Source organism: Leuresthes tenuis, unplaced genomic scaffold, assembly GCF_036924035.1.
Source record: "Leuresthes tenuis unplaced genomic scaffold, fLeuTen1.0.hap1 SCAF_13, whole genome shotgun sequence".
In the NCBI taxonomy this organism is placed as follows: Eukaryota; Metazoa; Chordata; class Actinopteri; order Atheriniformes; family Atherinopsidae; genus Leuresthes; species Leuresthes tenuis.
In genome coordinates, this window is record NW_027325367.1 from 33,567,276 (window position 1) to 33,592,965 (window position 25,690).

General features: G+C 48.0%; 1 protein-coding gene across 1 annotated transcript in view; it reads left to right on the forward strand.

Moving 5' to 3' along the window:
* The first annotated feature begins 377 nt into the window (after window positions 1–377).
* The window catches only part of cdk19 (cyclin dependent kinase 19), a 68,504-nt gene continuing 43,191 nt past the window's right edge, over window positions 378–25,690 (forward strand). Inside the window, exons 1-2 of the mRNA XM_072362826.1 lie at window positions 378–634; window positions 21,913–21,988. Coding sequence (XP_072218927.1) covers window positions 507–634; window positions 21,913–21,988 — 204 coding nt within the window. The 5' untranslated portion in view covers window positions 378–506. The remainder of the gene's footprint in view (window positions 635–21,912; window positions 21,989–25,690) is intronic.

Here is a 25,690-nt window from a genome sequence, read left to right on the forward strand (position 1 = left end):
TGGCAGAGAATGTTATCCGTGTATAGGACAACTATAAATGCATAAAACCATTCAATATAAAGATGCGTTTGCAAAATCTTGAATATGTATTATTATCATTATTATTACTATGTGAGAAGAGGGCACAGCAGCAGTTTGGCTGTGCTATATTACCACCTGGGTAACATTAGCAGACGTCCAGAAACTCAAACGTTTGAGCTGCATTTATTGAAGAGCTTCAGGAGTACGCAAAGTGCAACAAACCGCAGCGAGAAACGCGGGTTGTAGTTTCCTATGTTTTGTTTTACGAGCGGGCGAATGGCAGTGACTACTCAAAAGAACTACATTATCCACCAAGCCCAGTGCGCCAATTAGAAACGTCAACGAGCCAGTGAACATTAAGCGGAGCAGACCAAAATCCCAAACAAGGAAATGGTGGGGGAATAAAACGACCAGATTATTTAATTAATGCATGTAATAATTAATATTTTATTTTATTGTAAATTAAGACGTATTTATGGGTTAAAATGGATTACGACTTCAAAACAAAGCTGGCAGCCGAGAGAGAGAGAGTAGAAGATCTGTTCGAATATGAAGGTTGCAAAGTGGGTCGAGGCACCTACGGGCACGTTTATAAAGCTAAGCGCAAAGACGGGTAAGATAACCGTGAGCATTATTGTTTCTGCTGACATGAAACTGATTGCAGGATGCATTTTCTGAGCACACGTATCGCCTGTGTTGAACGGGGCGTTAGATTTGAACCTCCCCGAAGCGATAACCCGTGTCTCTGTGTTTTTGTTTTCATGTAACGCACTCACTCTCCAACGGTACACCCCCTCCCTCCACACGCGCGCGCGCGCACACACACATACGCACGCACCTCCTCCCTTTCTGCCACCTCTTACACAACACCCCCAAACAACACGTTAAGGCTGTGGTGCCGTTTATGTTTGACAAGCCTCTTCTTTGCGATGGAGACCAACGCAGCTCGTCCTCCGCGTGCAGCAACGCGCCGCAGGACGCTGCTGTCGGTGTTTCAACATGTCAGCGTGCATCCGTCCCCAGCCCTGGCGTCGTGCTATAGCAAACTTTTTTTTTTAGTTGTTTGTTGGAATTTAATTAGTGTTCTCGACTCACACTGTGTAGTAAATGACAGTCCAGGACATGTGCAGAGCAGCAGGAAGGTGGACTGAGACGGTTCTCCCCCACTATGTCTGCTGTTTGTTACTCAAACTGGAGAATCTCCAGCCTGTAGCGTGTAACAATGTATTTTATTGGATGGTCTAATGATTAGACACTGCCTTGTTATCCTTAAGAAACTCCAGTATTAACATTTGCATATGTCAATAAAGGATGTTGAGGTGTGATGTACGACCAGATGGGGCTGATTTACTTGAAACTATTTCTTAAAGCTGTACTCATTCATTGTCTGTGTGTAGCAGAAATAATGCAAATCTTTCAGTAATAGCTTTTCTAAAATGTATCCAGGTTATATGTCTACACCTCTACATGAAACGGTCTGATGTGGTAACATGAAGTTATCTTAGATTTTCTTTTAATCAAATAGGCTCCACTGTTAACCTAAACGGCAGAATGTTATGGATAAGAAGAATGAGTTTATTGTTGGGAAAAACTTTATGCAAGCCTCTTAACCGCTATACCAGGGACTGGATACTTAACATGTGACAGTTTCATTTTGAATGACATGTCTTTGTCACTGCTGTAGGAGAATCTGTATTGATACAATGAAGCACCGTTGGTGTCATTATTATAAGTTGATTATTATTTTCACAAGTCTAAACACTTATGAAGAGGATTGAGTGTCAGACAGATGAGATTGATCCACACAAAATGCTGTTTTTACTTTTTTTTTTAAAGAAAAAGCATAAGTCTTGGGTAACATAATGACCTTAAAGTAAAGTAATTGGTAAGTTTACAGTTCAAACCGGTGCCTTCGCAGTTCTCACACAGTTCTCAGTTTGTCAGTGACTGGCTGAGTTAGGACTGCAGGCGGTGCATTTCTGTATTCACCTCCACAAAGCAAGTATAATAAAGATGTGAGATCAGAAGGTGAAGTCTATAGCAGCCCTTTCTACAGCTGTAGTACCTGAGAGGACTGTAACATTTTCAGTGGTTTTACACAGTGTGTGCAGCTTGAGCCACAGACATATTGAAAAAAATGAGCGGGAACCCTGAAATGGCTGAAATATTTATTATTAGTGCCACTCATGAACATGTTAGGGGCTGTGTGGAGTTCAGTGTATTGGCAAAGGAAACTCAAACAGGTGAACGGGCTTGGATCGAACCACGGATCTTTTGACTGGAAGACCAGCTAAGTTTTCTGTAGAGTATGTGAGGAAAACCTGAATATAACAAATGCAACGCTATTTTACACTCTCATGCTTTGGCCACAGGATACAGTAGGCTTTCATTTGTTATCTCACAAGTAGCTCAGTGCAGTGCTGCTGATATGATATGTTATCAAAGAAAGAAAAGTCAGGTGCAAGTAATTGCTTTTAAATGCCCACAGTTGTCATTAATGCTGCTGGTTGTAACTTTACTTTTACTGAGAGAATAAACAGATAAAAGGCGGTTCAGGTATGTCAAGCTGGTTTAATGCTAACAGGAGAGTTGGCATTTCAACCCTAACTTTAGTTTCAAAGCTATGGCCTCAGAAGCTCCTGTCAAATCCTGTCACAACACTACAGTTGAGAAAGTATAGTGGACATCGTTAAGTGACATCAGGAGAGTTAGGGCCGTCTGCCAGAGCTTGGGGCTGGATTGCATTCTGAGAGGCTGCAGGCTAGGCTCTAGGAAGTCACGTATTCCCAGTGAATTTAACCTGTAAATCTTATTAAAGTGGAAACTGCTACTTATGTCCCCGGTGCTTACAACACCAGAAGATAATTACCCTAACACCCCACCTGATTGTAAGGCTCCACATGTTTTTTAATGTGTAGTGGCTGTACACTTAAAGCTTGAGCAATATGTTACTGTAGCAGGTTGATCCCAGGAGAGGCTCCATGTGAATACAGGCTGGAGATCTTCCCATAAGGAGCCAGAAATAGAAATATGTCAACTTTAAACAGTGAAGTATGATGCCATATTTGCAGTTTTAGCTGAAGTTGTGTTGCTTTGTTCTTGAATGAGGGTCATATTCTCCTTTTCTATTGGAAAAGTCCAGTTGCCCTTATTCAAGCTCTTATGATTACCATGACCTGGATGGCTGAGAAGCTACATCAACGCTTTTCTATTATGGTTAAAGCAAACATGTTCACTTAACAACAGGTCCCTCACAGCCTTCCTCTGGGCCTTAGTGTATGTATTATATGAGATCTGTCATCACATGATGGTTCAACTCTGGTCTGTTAAAAAAATACTTGTAGTTGTATTTTTTTAAACTTGTAGTTTCAATGCGTACAACACTGGACAATGTGGCCCCTCTGAAAATGAAGGTAATCAGTCAGAAGAGGTTGGCTCCTTGGTATAATCCACAGCTGCGTTAAAGCAGACTGCAAGAAAGCTGGAGAGACAGTGGCGTTCCTCTAATTTAGAAGAGTCTCAATTAGTCTGGAAAGATAGTTTAATAACGTATAAGAAAGCCCTTCGTAAAGGTAGAACTGCTTATTATTCATTATTGATAGAATAGAATAAGAACAATCCCAGGTTTCTCTTCAGCGCTGTAGCCAGGCTGACAAAGAGTCCGAGCTCTGTTGAGCCATGTATTCCTTTAACTCTCAGCAGTAGAAGAATCTTTAGAACCTGATTTGTATTTAGACAGCTTCTGTCGAGTTGATCTCTCTGAGCTAACAACAGCAATAGTCTCTTCTAAACCATCAACTTGTATTTTAGACCCAATTCCAACCAGACTGTTCAAGGAAGTTTTCCCCTTAATTGACACTTTCATATTGGATTTGATCAATCGGTCTTTGTTGACAGGATATGTACCTCAGACTTTAAGGTTGCTGTAATTAAACCTTTACTTAAAAAACCTACTCTTGATTCAGAAGTGTTGGCTAATTATCGACCTATATCCAATCTCCCTTTTTTGTCTAAAGTTCTTGAAAAAATAGTTGCAGTTCAACTTTGTGATCATTTCCACAGAAATAATCTGTTTGAAGAGTTTCAGTCAGGATTCAGAGTGCATCATAGCACAGAAACAGCACTGGTGAAAGTTACCAATGATCTCCTGTTAGCTTCTGATAGCGGACTTGTTTCTGTGCTTGTCCTGTTGGATCTCAGAGCTGCATTTGATACGATCGATCACAGCATTCTGTTACAGAGACTTGAACATGTTAGTGGGATTAAAGGAACTGCATTAGGCTGGTTTAAGTCCTATTTATCTGATAGATTCCAGTTTGTTCTTGTAAATGAAGAATCTTCCTCACACATCGGAGTAAGTCATGGAGTTCCTCAGGGTTCTGTGCTTGGACTGATTCTTTTTACTTTATACATGCCTCCATTAGGTAACATTATCAGACAGAATGGCATAAATTTCTATTGTTATGCTGATGATACTCAGCTGTACTTATCTATGAAACTAGATGAAACCAACAGGTTGGTCAGACTACAAGCCTGTCTTTAAGACATAAAGACCTGGATGAGTCAGAACTGTCTGCTTCTAAATTCAGACAAAACTGAAGTTGGTCTCTTTGGACCTGAGCGCTTCAGAGAGAAATTGTCTAGTTATATAGTTACTCTAGATGGTATTTCCTTGGCTTCTAGTTCTACAGTGAGGAACCTTGGAGTTATTTTTGACCAGAATTTATCATTTGACGCACATATAAAACTGGTTTCTAGGACTGCCTTCTTTCACCTTCGTAATATTGCTAAAATCAGGAACATCCTGTCTCAGGGTGATGCAGAGAAACTAGTTCATGCATTTGTTACTTCAAGATTGGACTACTGTAATTCCTTATCATTGAGCTGTCCCACATATTCTCTGAAAAGCCTCCAGCTGATCCAAAATGCTGCAGCCAGAGTTCTGATGAGATCTAACAGCAGAGATCATGTTATCATAATATGATACATGTATCGTATATAATAAGAAGCACTTCTTCCTCACTTTGCTCTCTTTTTCCCCCTGTTTAATTTCTCAAGTTACATTATGTACATGTGACATTACTGTGGTTATTAACTTGTGTTTCCCTGTTCCAACAGATATCCTTTGAATGGTGTTATGGTGTTTTTCCCCCCTCTTTTCCCTCTTTTCTGTCTTCTCAAACCCCAGCTGGTCGAGGCGGATGGCCACCCTTCCTGAGTCTGGTTCTGCCAGAGGTTTCTTCCTGTTAAAAGGGAGTCGTTCCTTTCCACAGTCGCCTCAGGCACGCTCAGGACGGGAGATTGGACTGAAATGACGTATTTTCGCCTAGCGCGCACCATGAATAGGCAGCGGCGCCTGGTCCTGCACCAGTCAAAATTTGTAAAGCTGGTTTTCAGTTGATGAGTCGCAGACAGCACGTGACGTCTAAATGACGTATTTTCACCTGGCGCGCACCTTGAATAGGCAGCGGCGCCTGGTTGTGCACCAGTCAAAATTTGTAAAGCTGTTCTTTAGTTGACGCGTCATGGAAAGCACGTGACGTCGAAATGACGTATTTTCGCCTGGCGCGCACCTTGAATAGGCAGCGGCGCCTGGTTGTGCACCAGTCAAAATTTGTAAAGCTGGTTTTCAGTTGATGAGTCGCAGACACATCGAAATGACGTATTTTCACCTGGCGCGCACCTTGAATAGGCAGCGTCGCCTGGTCCGCGCAACGCGAAAATACGTCATTTCGACGTCACGTGCTTTCCATGACACGTCAAATTTACAAATTTCAACTGGTGCAGGACCAGGCGCCGCTGCCTATTCAAGGTGCACGCCAGGCAAAAATACGTCATTTCAACGTCACGTGCTGTCCGCAACGCGTCAAATAAAGAACAGCTTTACAAATTTCGACTGATGCAGGACCAGGCGCCGCTGCCTATTCATGGTGCGCGCCAGGCGAAAATACGTCATTTCTATGTGTCTGCGACTCATCAACTGAAAACAAGCTTTACAAATTTCGACTGGTGCACAACCAGCCGCCGCTGCCTATTCAAGGTGCACGCCAGGCAAAAATACGTCATTTCGACGTCACGTGCTGTCCGCAACGCGTCAAATAAAGAACAGCTTTACAAATTTTGACTGGTGCACAACCAGGCGCCGCTGCCTATTCATGGTGTGTGCCAAGCGAAAATACGTCATTTCGACGTCACGTGCTGTCCGCGACGCGTCAACTAAAAAACAAGTTTTACAAATTTCGACTGGTGCAGGACCAGGCGCCGCTGCCTATTCAAGGTGCACGCCAGGCGAAAATACGTCATTTCGACGTCACGTGCTGTCCGCGACGCGTCAACTATAAAACAAGTTTTACAAATTTCGACTGGTGTAGGACCAGGCGCCGCTGCCTATTCATGGTGCACGCCAAGCGAAAATACGTCATTTCGACGTCACGTGCTGTCCGCAACGCGTCAACTAAAAAACAGCTTTACAAATTTTGACTGGTGCAGGACCAGGCGCCGCTGCCTATTCATGGTGCGCGCCAGGCGAAAATACGTCATTTCGACGTCACGTGCTGTCCGCGACGCGTCAACTATAAAACAAGTTTTACAAATTTCGACTGGTGCAGGACCAGGCGCCGCTGTCTATTCATGGTGCACGCCAGGCAAAAATACGTCATTTCTATGTGTCTGCGACTCATCAACTGAAAACAAGCTTTACAAATTTCGACTGGTGCAGGACCAGGCGCCGCTGCCTATTCATGGTGCGCGCTAGGCGAAAATACGTAATTTCGACGTCACGTGCTGTCCGCGACGCGTCAACTAAAAAACAAGTTTTACAAATTTCGACTGGTGCAGGACCAGGCGCCGCTGCCTATTCAAGGTGTGTGCCAAGCGAAAATACGTCATTTCGACGTCACGTGCTGTCCGCGACGCGTCAACTAAAAAACAAGTTTTACAAATTTCGACTGGTGCAGGACCAGGCGCCGCTGCCTATTCAAGGTGTGTGCCAAGCGAAAATACGTCATTTCGACGTCACGTGCTGTCCGCGACGCGTCAACTAAAAAACAAGTTTTACAAATTTCGACTGGTGCAGGACCAGGCGCCGCTGCCTATTCAAGGTGCACGCCAGGCGAAAATACGTCATTTCGACGTCACGTGCTGTCCGCGACGCGTCAACTATAAAACAAGTTTTACAAATTTCGACTGGTGTAGGACCAGGCGCCGCTGCCTATTCATGGTGCACGCCAAGCGAAAATACGTCATTTCGACGTCACGTGCTGTCCGCAACGCGTCAACTAAAAAACAGCTTTACAAATTTTGACTGGTGCAGGACCAGGCGCCGCTGCCTATTCATGGTGCGCGCCAGGCGAAAATACGTCATTTCGACGTCACGTGCTGTCCGCGACGCGTCAACTATAAAACAAGTTTTACAAATTTCGACTGGTGCAGGACCAGGCGCCGCTGTCTATTCATGGTGCACGCCAGGCAAAAATACGTCATTTCTATGTGTCTGCGACTCATCAACTGAAAACAAGCTTTACAAATTTCGACTGGTGCAGGACCAGGCGCCGCTGCCTATTCATGGTGCGCGCTAGGCGAAAATACGTAATTTCGACGTCACGTGCTGTCTGCGACGCGTCAACTATAAAACAGCTTTACAAATTTTGACTGGTGCAGGACCAGGCGCCGCTGCCTATTCAAGGTGCACGCCAAGCGAAAATACGTCATTTCGACGTCACGTGCTGTCCGCAACGCGTCAAATAAAGAACAGCTTTACAAATTTTGACTGGTGCAGGACCAGGCGCCGCTGCCTATTCAAGGTGCGCGCCAGGCGAAAATACGTCATTTCGATGTCACGTGCTGTCCGCGACGCGTCAACTATAAAACAAGTTTTACAAATTTCGACTGGTGCAGGACCAGGCGCCGCTGCCTATTCATGGTGCGCGCCAGGCGAAAATACGTCATTTCTATGTGTCTGTGACTCATCAACTGAAAACAAGCTTTACAAATTTCGACTGGTGCACAACCAGCCGCCGCTGCCTATTCAAGGTGCGCGCCAGGCAAAAATACGTCATTTCGACGTCACGTGCTGTCCGCGACGCGTCAACTATAAAACAAGTTTTACAAATTTCGACTGGTGCAGGACCAGGCGCTGCTGCCTATTCATGGTGCGCGCCAAGCGAAAATACGTCATTTCGACGTCACGTGCTGTCCGCGACGCGTCAACTATAAAACAAGTTTTACAAATTTTGACTGGTGCACAACCAGGCGCCGCTGCCTATTCAAGGTGCACGCCAACGAAAATACGTCATTTCGACGTCACGTGCTGTCTGCGACGCGTCAACTAAAAAACAGCTTTACAAAATTTGACTGGTGCAGGACCAGGCGCCGCTGCCTATTCATGGTGCGCGCCAAGCGAAAATACGTCATTTCGACGTCACGTGCTGTCTGCGACGCGTCAACTAAAAAACAGCTTTACAATTTTTGACTGGTGCAGGACCAGGCGCCGCTGCCTATTCATGGTGCGCGCCAGGCGAAAATACGTCATTTCTATGTGTCTGCGACTCATCAACTGAAAACAAGCTTTACAAATTTCGACTGGTGCACAACCAGCCGCCGCTGCCTATTCAAGGTGCGCGCCAGGCGAAAATACGTCATTTCGACGTCACGTGCTGTCCGCAACGCGTCAAATAAAGAACAGCTTTACAAATTTTGACTGGTGCACAACCAGGCGCCGCTGCCTATTCATGGTGCGTGCCAAGCGAAAATACGTCATTTCGACGTCACGTGCTGTCCGCGACGCGTCAACTAAAAAACAAGCTTTACAAATTTCGACTGGTGCAGGACCAGGCGCCGCTGCCTATTCATGGTGCGCGCCAGGCGAAAATACGTAATTTCAATGTGTCTGCGACGCATCAACTGAAAACCAGCTTTACAAATTTCGACATGTGCAGGACCAGGCGCCGCTGCCTATTCATGGTGCGCGCCAGGCGAAAATACGTCATTTCTATGTGTCTGCGACTCATCAACTGAAAACAAGCTTTACAAATTTCGACTGGTGCACAACCAGCCGCCGCTGCCTATTCAAGGTGCACGCCAGGCAAAAATACGTCATTTCGACGTCACGTGCTGTCCGCAACGCGTCAAATAAAGAACAGCTTTACAAATTTTGACTGGTGCACAACCAGGCGCCGCTGCCTATTCAAGGTGCACGCCAACGAAAATACGTCATTTCGACGTCACGTGCTGTCTGCGACGCGTCAACTAAAAAACAGCTTTACAAAATTTGACTGGTGCAGGACCAGGCGCTGCTGCCTATTCATGGTGCGCGCCAGGCGAAAATACGTCATTTCGACGTCACGTGCTGTCCGCGACGCGTCAACTAAAAAACAGCTTTACAATTTTTGACTGGTGCAGGACCAGGCGCCGCTGCCTATTCAAGGTGCACGCCAAGCGAAAATACGTCATTTCGACGTCACGTGCTGTCTGCGACGCGTCAACTAAAAAACAGCTTTACAATTTTTGACTGGTGCAGGACCAGGCGCCGCTGCCTATTCATGGTGCGCGCCAGGCGAAAATACGTCATTTCGACGTCACGTGCTGTCCGCGACGCGTCAACTATAAAACAAGTTTTACAAATTTTGACTGGTGCACAACCAGGCGCCGCTGCCTATTCAAGGTGCACGCCAACGAAAATACGTCATTTCGACGTCACGTGCTGTCTGCGACGCGTCAACTAAAAAACAGCTTTACAAAATTTGACTGGTGCAGGACCAGGCGCTGCTGCCTATTCATGGTGCGCGCCAAGCGAAAATACGTCATTTCGACGTCACGTGCTGTCTGCGACGCGTCAACTAAAAAACAGCTTTACAATTTTTGACTGGTGCAGGACCAGGCGCCGCTGCCTATTCATGGTGCGCGCCAGGCGAAAATACGTCATTTCGACGTCACGTGCTGTCCGCGACGCGTCAACTATAAAACAAGTTTTACAAATTTCGACTGGTGTAGGACTAGGCGCCGCTGCCTATTCATGGTGCACGCCAAGCGAAAATACGTCATTTCGACGTCACGTGCTGTCTGCGACGCGTCAACTAAAAAACAGCTTTACAAATTTTGACTGGTGCAGGACCAGGCGCCACTGCCTATTCATGGTGCACGCCAAGCGAAAATACGTCATTTCGACGTCACGTGCTGTCCGCGACGCGTCAAATATAAAACAAGTTTTACAAATTTCGACTGGTGCAGGACCAGGCGCCGCTGCCTATTCATGGTGCACGCCAAGCGAAAATACGTCATTTCGACGTCACGTGCTGTCTGCGACGCGTCAACTAAAAAACAGCTTTACAAATTTTGACTGGTGCAGGACCAGGCGCCGCTGCCTATTCATGGTGCGCGCCAGGCGAAAATACGTCATTTCGACGTCACGTGCTGTCCGCGACGCGTCAACTATAAAACAAGTTTTACAAATTTCGACTGGTGCAGGACCAGGCGCCGCTGTCTATTCATGGTGCACGCCAGGCAAATATACGTCATTTCTATGTGTCTGCGACTCATCAACTGAAAACAAGCTTTACAAATTTCGACTGGTGCAGGACCAGGCGCCGCTGCCTATTCATGGTGCAAGCCAGGCGAAAATACGTCATTTCGATGTCACGTGCTGTCTGCAACGCGTCAACTATAAAACAGCTTTACAAATTTTGACTGGTGCAGGACCAGGCGCCGCTGCCTATTCATGGTGCAAGCCAGGCGAAAATACGTCATTTCGATGTCACGTGCTGTCCGCGACGCGTCAACTATAAAACAAGTTTTACAAATTTCGACTGGTGCAGGACCAGGCGCCGCTGCCTATTCATGGTGCGCGCCAGGCGAAAATACGTCATTTCGATGTGTCTGCGACGCATCAACTGAAAACCAGCTTTACAAATTTCGACTGGTGCAGGACCAGGCGCCGCTGCCTATTCAAGGTGCGCGCCAGGCGAAAATACGTAATTTCGACGTCACGTGCTGTCCGCGACGCGTCAACTATAAAACAAGCTTTACAAATTTCGACTGGTGCAGGACCAGGCGCCGCTGCCTATTCATGGTGCGCGCCAGGCGAAAATACGTCATTTCAATGTGTCTGCGACGCATCAACTGAAAACCAGCTTTACAAATTTCGACTGGTGCAGGACCAGGCGCCGCTGCCTATTCATGGTGCGCACTAGGCGAAAATACGTAATTTCGACGTCACGTGCTGTCCGCGACGCGTCAACTAAAAAACAAGTTTTACAAATTTCGACTGGTGCAGGACCAGGCGCCGCTGCCTATTCATGGTGCGCGCCAGGCGAAAATACGTCATTTCAATGTGTCTGCGACGCATCAACTGAAAACCAGCTTTACAAATTTTGACTGGTGCAGGACCAGGCGCCGCTGCCTATTCAAGGTGCACGCCAAGCGAAAATACGTCATTTCGACGTCACGTGCTGTCCGCGACGCGTCAACTAAAAAACAAGTTTTACAAATTTCGACTGGTGCACAACCAGGCGCCGCTGCCTATTCAAGGTGCACGCCAAGCGAAAATACGTCATTTCGACGTCACGTGCTGTCCGCGACGCGTCAACTAAAAAACAGCTTTACAAATTTTGACTGGTGCACAACCAGGCGCCGCTGCCTATTCAAGGTGCACGCCAAGCGAAAATACGTCATTTCGACGTCACGTGCTTTCCGCGACGCGTCAACTAAAAAACAGCTTTACAAATTTTGACTGGTGCACAACCAGGCGCCGCTGCCTATTCAAGGTGCACGCCAAGCGAAAATACGTCATTTCGACGTCACGTGCTGTCCGCAACGCGTCAAATAAAGAACAGCTTTACAAATTTTGACTGGTGCAGGACCAGGCGCCGCTGCCTATTCAAGGTGCGCGCCAGGCGAAAATACGTCATTTCGATGTCACGTGCTGTCCGCGACGCGTCAACTATAAAACAAGTTTTACAAATTTCGACTGGTGCAGGACCAGGCGCCGCTGCCTATTCATGGTGCGCGCCAGGCGAAAATACGTCATTTCTATGTGTCTGTGACTCATCAACTGAAAACAAGCTTTACAAATTTCGACTGGTGCACAACCAGCCGCCGCTGCCTATTCAAGGTGCGCGCCAGGCAAAAATACGTAATTTCGACGTCACGTGCTGTCCGCGTCGCGTCAACTAAAAAACAAGCTTTACAAATTTCGACTGGTGCAGGACCAGGCGCCGCTGCCTATTCATGGTGCGCGCCAGGCGAAAATACGTAATTTCAATGTGTCTGCGACGCATCAACTGAAAACCAGCTTTACAAATTTCGACATGTGCAGGACCAGGCGCCGCTGCCTATTCATGGTGCGCGCCAGGCGAAAATACGTCATTTCTATGTGTCTGCGACTCATCAACTGAAAACAAGCTTTATAAATTTCGACTGGTGTACAACCAGCCGCCGCTGCCTATTCAAGGTGCACGCCAGGCAAAAATACGTCATTTCGACGTCACGTGCTGTCCGCAACGCGTCAAATAAAGAACAGCTTTACAAATTTTGACTGGTGCACAACCAGGCGCCGCTGCCTATTCAAGGTGCACGCCAAGCGAAAATACGTCATTTCGACGTCACGTGCTGTCTGCAACGCGTCAACTATAAAACAGCTTTACAAATTTTGACTGGTGCAGGACCAGGCGCCGATGCCTATTCATGGTGCAAGCCAGGCGAAAATACGTCATTTCGATGTCACGTGCTGTCCGCGACGCGTCAACTATAAAACAAGTTTTACAAATTTCGACTGGTGCAGGACCAGGCGCCGCTGCCTATTCATGGTGCGCGCCAGGCGAAAATACGTCATTTCGATGTCACGTGCTGTCCGCGACGCGTCAACTATAAAACAAGTTTTACAAATTTCGACTGGTGCAGGACCAGGCGCCGCTGCCTATTCATGGTGCGCGCCAGGCGAAAATACGTCATTTCGATGTGTCTGCGACGCATCAACTGAAAACCAGCTTTACAAATTTCGACTGGTGCAGGACCAGGCGCCGCTGCCTATTCAAGGTGCGCGCCAGGCGAAAATACGTAATTTCGACGTCACGTGCTGTCCGCGACGCGTCAACTATAAAACAAGCTTTACAAATTTCGACTGGTGCAGGACCAGGCGCCGCTGCCTATTCATGGTGCACGCCAGGCGAAAATACGTCATTTCAATGTGTCTGCGACGCATCAACTGAAAACCAGCTTTACAAATTTCGACTGGTGCAGGACCAGGCGCCGCTGCCTATTCAAGGTGCACGCCAAGCGAAAATACGTCATTTCGACGTCACGTGCTGTCCGCGACGCGTCAACTAAAAAACAAGTTTTACAAATTTCGACTGGTGCACAACCAGGCGCCGCTGCCTATTCAAGGTGCACGCCAAGCGAAAATACGTCATTTCGACGTCACGTGCTGTCCGCGACGCGTCAACTAAAAAACAGCTTTACAAATTTTGACTGGTGCACAACCAGGCGCCGCTGCCTATTCAAGGTGCACGCCAAGCGAAAATACGTCATTTCGACGTCACGTGCTGTCCGCGACGCGTCAACTAAAAAACAAGTTTTACAAATTTCGACTGGTGCAGGACCAGGCGCCGCTGCCTATTCAAGGTGCACGCCAAGCGAAAATACGTCATTTCGACGTCACGTGCTGTCCGCAACGCGTCAAATAAAGAACAGCTTTACAAATTTTGACTGGTGCAGGACCAGGCGCCGCTGCCTATTCAAGGTGCGCGCCAGGCGAAAATACGTCATTTCGATGTCACGTGCTGTCCGCGACGCGTCAACTATAAAACAAGTTTTACAAATTTCGACTGGTGCAGGACCAGGCGCCGCTGCCTATTCATGGTGCGCGCCAGGCGAAAATACGTCATTTCTATGTGTCTGTGACTCATCAACTGAAAACAAGCTTTACAAATTTCGACTGGTGCACAACCAGCCGCCGCTGCCTATTCAAGGTGCGCGCCAGGCAAAAATACGTCATTTCGACGTCACGTGCTGTCCGCGACGCGTCAACTAAAAAACAAGCTTTACAAATTTCGACTGGTGCAGGACCAGGCGCCGCTGCCTATTCATGGTGCGCGCCAGGCGAAAATACGTCATTTCAATGTGTCTGCGACGCATCAACTGAAAACCAGCTTTACAAATTTCGACATGTGCAGGACCAGGCGCCGCTGCCTATTCATGGTGCGCGCCAGGCGAAAATACGTCATTTCTATGTGTCTGCGACTCATCAACTGAAAACAAGCTTTACAAATTTCGACTGGTGTACAACCAGCCGCCGCTGCCTATTCAAGGTGCACGCCAGGCAAAAATACGTCATTTCGACGTCACGTGCTGTCCGCAACGCGTCAAATAAAGAACAGCTTTACAAATTTTGACTGGTGCACAACCAGGCGCCGCTGCCTATTCAAGGTGCACGCCAAGCGAAAATACGTCATTTCGACGTCACGTGCTGTCTGCGACGCGTCAACTAAAAAACAGCTTTACAAATTTTGACTGGTGCAGGACCAGGCGCTGCTGCCTATTCATGGTGCGCGCCAAGCGAAAATACGTCATTTCGACGTCACGTGCTGTCCGCGACGCGTCAACTAAAAAACAAGTTTTACAAATTTCGACTGGTGCAGGACCAGGCGCCGCTGCCTATTCAAGGTGCACGCCAAGCGAAAATACGTCATTTCGACGTCACGTCCTGTCTGCGACGCGTCAACTAAAAAACAGCTTTACAATTTTTGACTGGTGCAGGACCAGGCGCCGCTGCCTATTCATGTTGCGCGCCAGGCGAAAATACGTCATTTCGACGTCACGTGCTGTCTGCGACGCGTCAACTAAAAAACAGCTTTACAAATTTTGACTGGTGCAGGACCAGGCGCTGCTGCCTATTCATGGTGCGCGCCAAGCGAAAATACGTCATTTCGACGTCACGTGCTGTCCGCGACGCGTCAACTAAAAAACAAGTTTTACAAATTTCGACTGGTGCAGGACCAGGCGCCGCTGCCTATTCAAGGTGCACGCCAAGCGAAAATACGTCATTTCGACGTCACGTCCTGTCTGCGACGCGTCAACTAAAAAACAGCTTTACAATTTTTGACTGGTGCAGGACCAGGCGCCGCTGCCTATTCATGGTGCGCGCCAGGCGAAAATACGTCATTTCGACGTCACGTGCTGTCCGCGACGCGTCAACTATAAAACAAGTTTTACAAATTTCGACTGGTGTAGGACCAGGCGCCGCTGCCTATTCATGGTGCACGCCAAGCGAAAATACGTCATTTCGACGTCACGTGCTGTCTGCGACGCGTCAACTAAAAAACAGCTTTACAAATTTTGACTGGTGCAGGACCAGGCGCCGCTGCCTATTCATGGTGCGCGCCAGGCCAAAATACGTCATTTCGACGTCACGTGCTGTCCGCGACGCGTCAACTATAAAACAAGTTTTACAAATTTCGACTGGTGCAGGACCAGGCGCCGCTGTCTATTCAAGGTGCACGCCAGGCAAAAATACGTCATTTCTATGTGTCTGCGACTCATCAACTGAAAACAAGCTTTACAAATTTCGACTGGTGCAGGACCAGGCGCCGCTGCCTATTCATGGTGCGCGCTAGGCGAAAATACGTAATTTCGACGTCACGTGCTGTCTGCAACGCGTCAACTATAAAACAGCTTTACAAATTTTGACTGGTGCAGGACCAGGCGCCGCTGCCTATTCATGGTGCAAGCCAGGCGAAAATACGTCATTTCGATATCACGTGCTGTCTGCAACGCGTCAACTATAAAACAGCTTTACAAATTTTGACTGGTGCAGGACCAGGCGCCGCTGCCTATTCATGGTGCAAGCCAGGCGAAAATACGTCATTTCGATGTCACGTGCTGTCCGCGACGCGTCAACTATAAAACAAGTTTTACAAATTTCGACTGGTGCAGGACCAGGCGCCGCTGCCTATTCATGGTGCGCGCCAGGCGAAAATACGTCATTTCGATGTGTCTGCGACGCATCAACTGAAAACCAGCTTTACAAATTTCGACTGGTGCAGGACCAGGCGCCGCTGCCTATTCAAGGTGCGCGCCAGGCGAAAATACGTAATTTCGACGTCACGTGCTGTCCGCGACGCGTCAACTATAAAACAAGCTTTACAAATTTCGACTGGTGCAGGACCAGGCGCCGCTGTCTATTCAAGGTGCACGCCAGGCAAAAATACGTCATTTCGACGTCACGTGCTGTCCGCGACGCGTCAACTAAAAAACAAGTTTTACAAATTTCGACTGGTGCAGGACCAGGCGCCGCTGCCTATTCAAGGTGCACGCCAAGCGAAAATACGTCATTTCGACGTCACGTGCTGTCCGCAACGCGTCAAATAAAGAACAGCTTTACAAATTTTGACTGGTGCAGGACCAGGCGCCGCTGCCTATTCAAGGTGCGCGCCAGGCGAAAATACGTCATTTCGATGTCACGTGCTGTCCACGACGCGTCAACTATAAAACAAGTTTTACAAATTTCGACTGGTGCAGGACCAGGCGCCGCTGCCTATTCATGGTGCGCGCCAGGCGAAAATACGTCATTTCTATGTGTCTGTGACTCATCAACTGAAAACAAGCTTTACAAATTTCGACTGGTGCACAACCAGCCGCCGCTGCCTATTCAAGGTGCGCGCCAGGCAAAAATACGTCATTTCGACGTCACGTGCTGTCTGCAACGCGTCAACTAAAAAACAAGCTTTACAAATTTCGACTGGTGCAGGACCATGCGCCGCTGCCTATTCATGGTGCGCGCCAGGCGAAAATACGTAATTTCAATGTGTCTGCGACGCATCAACTGAAAACCAGCTTTACAAATTTCGACATGTGCAGGACCAGGCGCCGCTGCCTATTCATGGTGCGCGCCAGGCGAAAATACGTCATTTCTATGTGTCTGCGACTCATCAACTGAAAACAAGCTTTACAAATTTCGACTGGTGTACAACCAGCCGCCGCTGCCTATTCAAGGTGCACGCCAGGCAAAAATACGTCATTTCGACGTCACGTGCTGTCCGCAACGCGTCAAATAAAGAACAGCTTTACAAATTTTGACTGGTGCACAACCAGGCGCCGCTGCCTATTCAAGGTGCACGCCAAGCGAAAATACGTCATTTCGACGTCACGTGCTGTCTGCGACGCGTCAACTAAAAAACAGCTTTACAAATTTTGACTGGTGCAGGACCAGGCGCTGCTGCCTATTCATGGTGCGCGCCAAGCGAAAATACGTCATTTCGACGTCACGTGCTGTCCGCGACGCGTCAACTAAAAAACAAGTTTTACAAATTTCGACTGGTGCAGGACCAGGCGCCGCTGCCTATTCAAGGTGCACGCCAAGCGAAAATACGTCATTTCGACGTCACGTCCTGTCTGCGACGCGTCAACTAAAAAACAGCTTTACAATTTTTGACTGGTGCAGGACCAGGCGCCGCTGCCTATTCATGGTGCGCGCCAGGTGAAAATACGTCATTTCGACGTCACGTGCTGTCCGCGACGCGTCAACTATAAAACAAGTTTTACAAATTTCGACTGGTGTAGGACCAGGCGCCGCTGCCTATTCATGGTGCACGCCAAGCGAAAATACGTCATTTCGACGTCACGTGCTGTCTGCGACGCGTCAACTAAAAAACAAGTTTTACAAATTTCGACTGGTGCAGGACCAGGCGCCGCTGTCTATTCAAGGTGCACGCCAGGCAAAAATACGTCATTTCTATGTGTCTGCGACTCATCAACTGAAAACAAGCTTTACAAATTTCGACTGGTGCAGGACCAGGCGCCGCTGCCTATTCATGGTGCGCGCTAGGCGAAAATACGTAATTTCGACGTCACGTGCTGTCTGCAACGCGTCAACTATAAAACAGCTTTACAAATTTTGACTGGTGCAGGACCAGGCGCCGCTGCCTATTCATGGTGCAAGCCAGGCGAAAATACGTCATTTCGATGTCACGTGCTGTCTGCAACGCGTCAACTATAAAACAGCTTTACAAATTTTGACTGGTGCAGGACCAGGCGCCGCTGCCTATTCATGGTGCGCGCCAGGCGAAAATACGTAATTTCGACGTCACGTGCTGTCTGCAACGCGTCAACTATAAAACAGCTTTACAAATTTTGACTGGTGCAGGACCAGGCGCCGCTGCCTATTCATGGTGCAAGCCAGGCGAAAATACGTCATTTCGATGTCACGTGCTGTCTGCAACGCGTCAACTATAAAACAGCTTTACAAATTTTGACTGGTGCAGGACCAGGCGCCGCTGCCTATTCAAGGTGCGCGCCAGGCGAAAATACGTAATTTCGACGTCACGTGCTGTCCGCGACGCGTCAACTATAAAACAAGCTTTACAAATTTCGACTGGTGCAGGACCAGGCGCCGCTGCCTATTCATGGTGCGCGCCAGGCGAAAATACGTCATTTCGATGTGTCTGCGACGCATCAACTGAAAACCAGCTTTACAAATTTCGACATGTGCAGGACCAGCCGCCGCTGCCTATTCAAGGTGCACGCCAGGCAAAAATACGTCATTTCGACGTCACGTGCTGTCCGCAACGCGTCAAATAAAGAACAGTTTTACAAATTTTGACTGGTGCACAACCAGGCGCCGCTGCCTATTCAAGGTGCACGCCAAGCGAAAATACGTCATTTCGACGTCACGTGCTGTCCGCGACGCGTCAACTAAAAAACAAGTTTTACAAATTTCGACTGGTGCAGGACCAGGCGCCGCTGCCTATTCAAGGTGCACGCCAAGCGAAAATACGTCATTTCGACGTCACGTGCTGTCTGCGACGCGTCAACTAAAAAACAGCTTTACAATTTTTGACTGGTGCAGGACCAGGCGCCGCTGCCTATTCATGGTGCGCGCCAGGCGAAAATACGTCATTTCGACGTCACGTGCTGTCCGCGACGCGTCAACTATAAAACAAGTTTTACAAATTTTGACTGGTGCAGGACCAGGCGCCGCTGTCTATTCATGGTGCACGCCAGGCAAAAATACGTCATTTCTATGTGTCTGCGACTCATCAACTGAAAACAAGCTTTACAAATTTCGACTGGTGCAGGACCAGGCGCCGCTGCCTATTCATGGTGCGCGCTAGGCGAAAATACGTAATTTCGACGTCACGTGCTGTCTGCAACGCGTCAACTATAAAACAGCTTTACAAATTGTGACTGGTGCAGGACCAGGCGCCGCTGCCTATTCAAGGTGCGCACCAGGCGAAAATACGTCATTTCGACGTCACGTGCTGTCCGCGACGCGTCAACTATAAAACAAGTTTTACAAATTTCGACTGGTGCAGGACCAGGCGCCGCTGCCTATTCAAGGTGCACGCCAAGCGAAAATACGTCATTTCGACGTCACGTGCTGTCCGCAACGCGTCAAATAAAGAACAGCTTTACAAATTTTGACTGGTGCAGGACCAGGCGCCGCTGCCTATTCAAGGTGCGCGCCAGGCGAAAATACGTCATTTCAATGTCACGTGCTGTCCGCGACGCGTCAACTATAAAACAAGTTTTACAAATTTCGACTGGTGCAGGACCAGGCGCCGCTGCCTATTCATGGTGCGCGCCAGGCGAAAATACGTCATTTCTATGTGTCTGCGACTCATCAACTGAAAACAAGCTTTACAAATTTCGACTGGTGCACAACCAGCCGCCGCTGCCTATTCAAGGTGCGCACGAGGCGAAAATACGTAATTTCGACGTCACGTGCTGTCTGCAACGCGTCAACTATAAAACAGCTTTACAAATTTTGACTGGTGCAGGACCAGGCGCCGCTGTCTATTCATGGTGCACGCCAGGCAAAAATACGTCATTTCTATGTGTCTGCGACTCATCAACTGAAAACAAGCTTTACAAATTTCGACTGGTGCAGGACCAGGCGCCGCTGCCTATTCATGGTGCGCGCTAGGCGAAAATACGTAATTTCGACGTCACGTGCTGTCTGCAACGCGTCAACTATAAAACAGCTTTACAAATTTTGACTGGTGCAGGACCAGGCGCCGCTGCCTATTCATGGTGCGCGCCAGGCGAAAATACGTAATTTCGATGTCACGTGCTGTCCGCGACGCGTCAACTATAAAACAAGTTTTACAAATTTCGACTGGTGCAGGACCAGGCGCCGCTGCCTATTCATGGTGCGCGCCAGGCGAAAATACGTCATTTCTATGTGTCTGCGACTCATCAACTGAAAACAAGCTTTACAAATTTCGACTGGTGCACAACCAGCCGCCGCTGCCTATTCAAGGTGCGCACGAGGCGAAAATACGTAATTTCGACGTCACGTGCTGTCTGCAACGCGTCAACTATAAAACAGCTTTACAAATTTTGACTGGTGCAGGACCAGGCGCCGCTGTCTATTCATGGTGCACGCCAGGCAAAAATACGTCATTTCTATGTGTCTGCGACTCATCAACTGAAAACAAGCTTTACAAATTTCGACTGGTGCAGGACCAGGCGCCGCTGCCTATTCATGGTGCGCGCTAGGCGAAAATACGTAATTTCGACGTCACGTGCTGTCTGCAACGCGTCAACTATAAAACAGCTTTACAAATTTTGACTGGTGCAGGACCAGGCGCCGCTGCCTATTCATGGTGCGCGCCAGGCGAAAATACGTAATTTCGATGTCACGTGCTGTCCGCGACGCGTCAACTATAAAACAAGTTTTACAAATTTCGACTGGTGCAGGACCAGGCGCCGCTGCCTATTCATGGTGCGCGCCAGGCGAAAATACGTCATTTCGATGTGTCTGCGACGCATCAACTGAAAACCAGCTTTACAAATTTCGACTGGTGCAGGACCAGGCGCCGCTGCCTATTCATGGTGCGCGCTAGGCGAAAATACGTAATTTCGACGTCACGTGCTGTCTGCAACGCGTCAACTATAAAACAGCTTTACAAATTTTGACTGGTGCAGGACCAGGCGCCGCTGCCTATTCATGGTGCGCGCCAGGCGAAAATACGTCATTTCGATGTCACGTGCTGTCCGCGACGCGTCAACTATAAAACAAGTTTTACAAATTTCGACTGGTGCAGGACCAGGCACCGCTGCCTATTCATGGTGCGCGCCAGGCGAAAATACGTCATTTCGATGTGTCTGCGACGCATCAACTGAAAACCAGCTTTACAAATTTCGACTGGTGCAGGACCAGGCGCCGCTGCCTATTCATGGTGCGCGCCAGGCGAAAATACGTCATTTCGATGTGTCTGCGACGCATCAACTGAAAACCAGCTTTACAAATTTCGACTGGTGCAGGACCAGGCGCCGCTGCCTATTCAAGGTGCGCGCCAGGCGAAAATACGTCATTTCGACGTCACGTGCTGTCCGCGACGCGTCAACTATAAAACAAGCTTTACAAATTTCGACTGGTGCAGGACCAGGCGCCGCTGCCTATTCATGGTGCGCGCCAGGCAAAAATACGTCATTTCAATGTGTCTGCGACGCATCAACTGAAAACCAGCTTTACAAATTTCGACATGTGCAGGACCAGGCGCCGCTGCCTATTCAAGGTGCGCGCCAGGCGAAAATACAAGCTTTACAAATTTCGACTGGTGCAGGACCAGGCGCCGCTGCCTATTCATGGTGCGCGCCAGGCGAAAATACGTCATTTCGACGTCACGTGCTGTCCGCGACGCGTCAACTCAAAACCAACTATAAAATCAGCTTAACACAGAGGACTACTTCAAGGAACTAATGGATCTTTACTACCAAAGGCTATCTCTGTTGACACAGATTCCTCCACGGCCCTTGAACCTTCACAGGCTCTTTATGCCCTCTGCTGTCCCCCTCTTTTTGAAAATCATACCCCAAAACGCCAACACAGTAGTGAAGACATGTTGAGATATGTTACAAAATACCTGCTGATTTTTTCTTTTATTTATATCTCCACAGGAAAGATGAAAAGGAATATGCACTGAAACAAATAGAAGGCACTGGAATATCTATGTCCGCCTGCAGGGAAATTGCTGTAAGTTCTACCTTCAGTCACAGAGGTCTTACACAGTCATTATATTCAGTATTATTACCATTTTGGAAGACTTCAGTCATTACAGTATCATGAAGTGCAGTCAAACATCATTTAAACTTTAGAATTCAAGCACATAAGATAGTGGACGTAGCTGATGTGTGTTAGGTTTTTCCAGTTTTTGCAAAGACAGCCATGAATGAAAACATCGATAACTCATTCTCTATACTTTCACTCAGTGGAATATAGATACATTATATATCAGACTGTGTGATGATGTAAGAATTTAAAAGGGATTAAAAAAAAGGAAACATTAAGAAATTATTCATTAATTTCTAAACAGGGCGAGTTTTAAAATGAAGATCATTGAATTAAATTTGCTTTTAAATTTGACGAATGATTTGTTGTCATGTGTTTGTTCATTGCACAGCAGTGTATAAAGGAACCTCAAAGCCCTTTTCTCCATCGACAATTCACTCATGGTGCTGCTGAGCTGCTTGATAAACAGACAGCTACAGCTTTACACTTAATGTCTATTTATAGTGTTTTAAACTCAATATCCTGCTTTCAGTTCATGGGTGCTGCTTGTACAGTTAAAGCACATGCAGCAGGATGATGAGGAGCTTTTTCTCTGGATTTTCTTTCTTATCATGTACGTTTAAATCAAAATAAACTGGTTATATAAACATCATTGCAGTTTAATTTGTTGGATTTTAGACTGATTGAAGTAACACACCATGTGACATTTAACTATAAATCAGGTTTTAAACTTATCCCTTCGACTGACAAACATCTGATTGTTATGTGAGGTCAGAGGTCAGGATATATGTAGGATTACACCACAAATGTCACATCTTTAGTGAGTTGACTTGGACCAAACTGAGGCAGACACAGCTTACACAGTTTGACTGCATTTACTTCTGACTCACACATGTTCTTACAGTTACACTTGTATAGGTTGTAGAAAGGTTGTGCACTGGATGAGAATGGGGCGCGCTCTGTAAATGAGATGAAATGTGAAATGTGTTACAACCATGATGCAAGACTCAACCTCTAATTTGGAGGTCAGGTTGGTATAAGCCTTTGCCAGACTCTTCGCCTGGATACTGTCCGCCTGCCCGTGCTTGACTGGACTTTGTTCAGGGACAGGGCGGGGCGGGGAGGGGAAGGTACTGTTAGGGTTTGTGAATTTTCCAACTTGGGATTTGTTTTCCTTGTCGTGCTTTTCTGTGTTTTGTTTGATTCTGTTTTATTGTTTGTGTTGTTAGTGTTTTGAGTTATTGGTTTGGATTAGGATTTATTCTCTGTTTATATTAATCTATTCTTGAATAGTTTTTTTGTTTTCAGTCCCTCTCATGGTTTGTCTTTGTTGTTGTTCTTTCTTTTGTCTGTACTCTTAGTTTTGTCTTCCCTCGGTTATGTACTTGTGCCCTGGTCTCCACTTAGTCTCTAGATTACGCTGTTTCACATCCTCACTAGTAGTTGTCTTCAGTTCTGCTGTTTGTTCCTCAGCTTCACACCCACCTGTTGACAACAGACCTGATCAGTCTCAGTTGCAGTCAGTCACTCATCAGCTCCCTACAGTATTTATGCTCCTTGGTTTGTCTCAGTCATTGTCGGATCCTCGCTCTTGCTGTCTTCTTGGTTGTTCTCTGTGGTTCTGTTCATCACTTTCATTCACTGTTTAGTATATGGTTTTCTGGCTCTGCCATGTTTTTTGTTTCATCCATCCATCCATCCATCCCTTTTCGTCCTCTTATCTGAGATTGGGTCGCGGAGGCAACAGGTTCAGGAGATAAATCTAGACATCCCTCTCGACAGCAACACTCTCAAGCTCCTCCTGGGGGATCCCAAGGCGTTCCCAGGCCAGAAGGGACATATAATCCCTCCAACGAGTCCTGGGTCCCCCCCAGAGCCTCCTCCCAATGGGACTTCCCCGAAAACCTTCCAAGGGAGACGACCAGGTGATATCCTAACCAGATGCCCAAACCCTCTGGACCATGGACAAGACTGAGGGGTGGCAGATGAGCTGATGGAGGTGCTGCATGTGAGGCCATGTTCCTCTTCTTCTCTGGATGTGGCAGAGGTGGAGGAGGAAGCTAGGGTGGACCACAGCGCAGTGCGGAGATATGCAATGTAGAGCCTGCTACAATGTCCTCCCTGTTCTGCTCATCAATCTCCTTGATTCCAAGGGGTCAATTGTGACACTTCCCTCAAGCTACCATCTAATTAAAGATGCTCCAGAAGGAGGCGGGTTTCCCCAAAAGCTTTCCCTCACATCTTCATCAGAGTCACAGATCCAGTCTTCTTCAGAACCACAGCCAAAGGCTAGTACAGGATAAGAGATGATCACTCTCTTTGAGTATTTCCACCAGCAGGCTGCCAAGACAGAGCGGGACCAGCTCCTGCTGAGATCTGAGGAGCAGCCTTCTGGAAGACATTCCAGAGGGAGGCGAGGCTCCAAGAGTTTTCTTCTCACCTCTGCACCATTAGAGCCAGCGCCCACATCTGAGCCACATCAAAAGTCCATGTCCGAGCTGGAACCAGCATCCATGCCAGAGCCACAGTCTTCGCCCCTGTCAGAGCCAAGCAGATGTCACACCTTCAGTTTGTGCCCCTGAAGGGGTTCAGCCAGACACTTCTCCACTTCCTGCACCAGTTTCAGCACTGGCCTCTCCACTTTAGGCCCAGTACCAGCAACTTATCCTGGGGCATAGACTTCTTCTGGGGAACAGATTTAGCTTTAGGCACAGACTTCTCCAGGGGCCCATACATCTCCTGGGGTACAATCTTGCCCAAGGCACAGCCGTCTCCAGTTCCTGTTTCGCCAGCTCCCAAGCTTTGCCACAGCTGCTGGCTCAACCAGCTCCTTTGCCTTCGCCAGTTTTCGCTTCAGCCTCAGCCTTCACCTGAGACTTCACCTCGGCCTTCACCAGTGACTTCGCTTAAGCCTCAGCCTTCATCAGAATCTTAACCTGAGCCTTTGCCTGAGTATGCGCCAGAGCCTGAACCTTTGCCTGTCTGCATCAGAGCCTGAATCTTTGCCTGGTTGAATCTTCAGTGCTCTGGTCTCCAGAACATCAATCACAAGAGCCCTGGTCTTCAGAGCTTCAGTCCCCAGAGCCTCTGCCTTCAGGGCTTCAATCTCCTGTGCAAGCGCCTCAGCCGTAATCCTGGTCCATACTGCTGGCATTAGTGCCCACCCGTGATGTTCCCGAGAAGATCCTGGAGCGGGATGCTCCTGCATCTGTTCCTAAGGGGTCCAGGCGAGGGATGCTACTGCATCTGTTCCTAGGGGGGTCCAGGCGAGGGATGCTCCTGCATCTGATCTCGTTCCTTAGGGGTTCGTGGAAAAGGACTCTCCTCTGTCTGTTTCCGACGGGGTCCCAGAATGGGATCCCATCGGCTCCTGTGTCCAAGGGAGCCCTGGTGAGCTCACCTCCGTCTATTCCTGTTCCTGTGTCTGAGGGGGTCCTCCTCTTGCTCCTCTGTACCTGGATGTCTGGCTCCCCACCCGGGAGGCTCCTGCTTCTCAGTTGCTGGACGTCTGGCAACTAACCTGCAAGGCTTCTGCTCCATCTGGCTGACATGCTTAGCCATTCCACTGGCTGTTCACCAGTGAGGTCCCTGCTTCTTCATTGGAAGAAGCAGGGACCTCCTGGTGGACAACCTGGCGTCCGATCGGCCGCCAGGTTGTCCACCAGG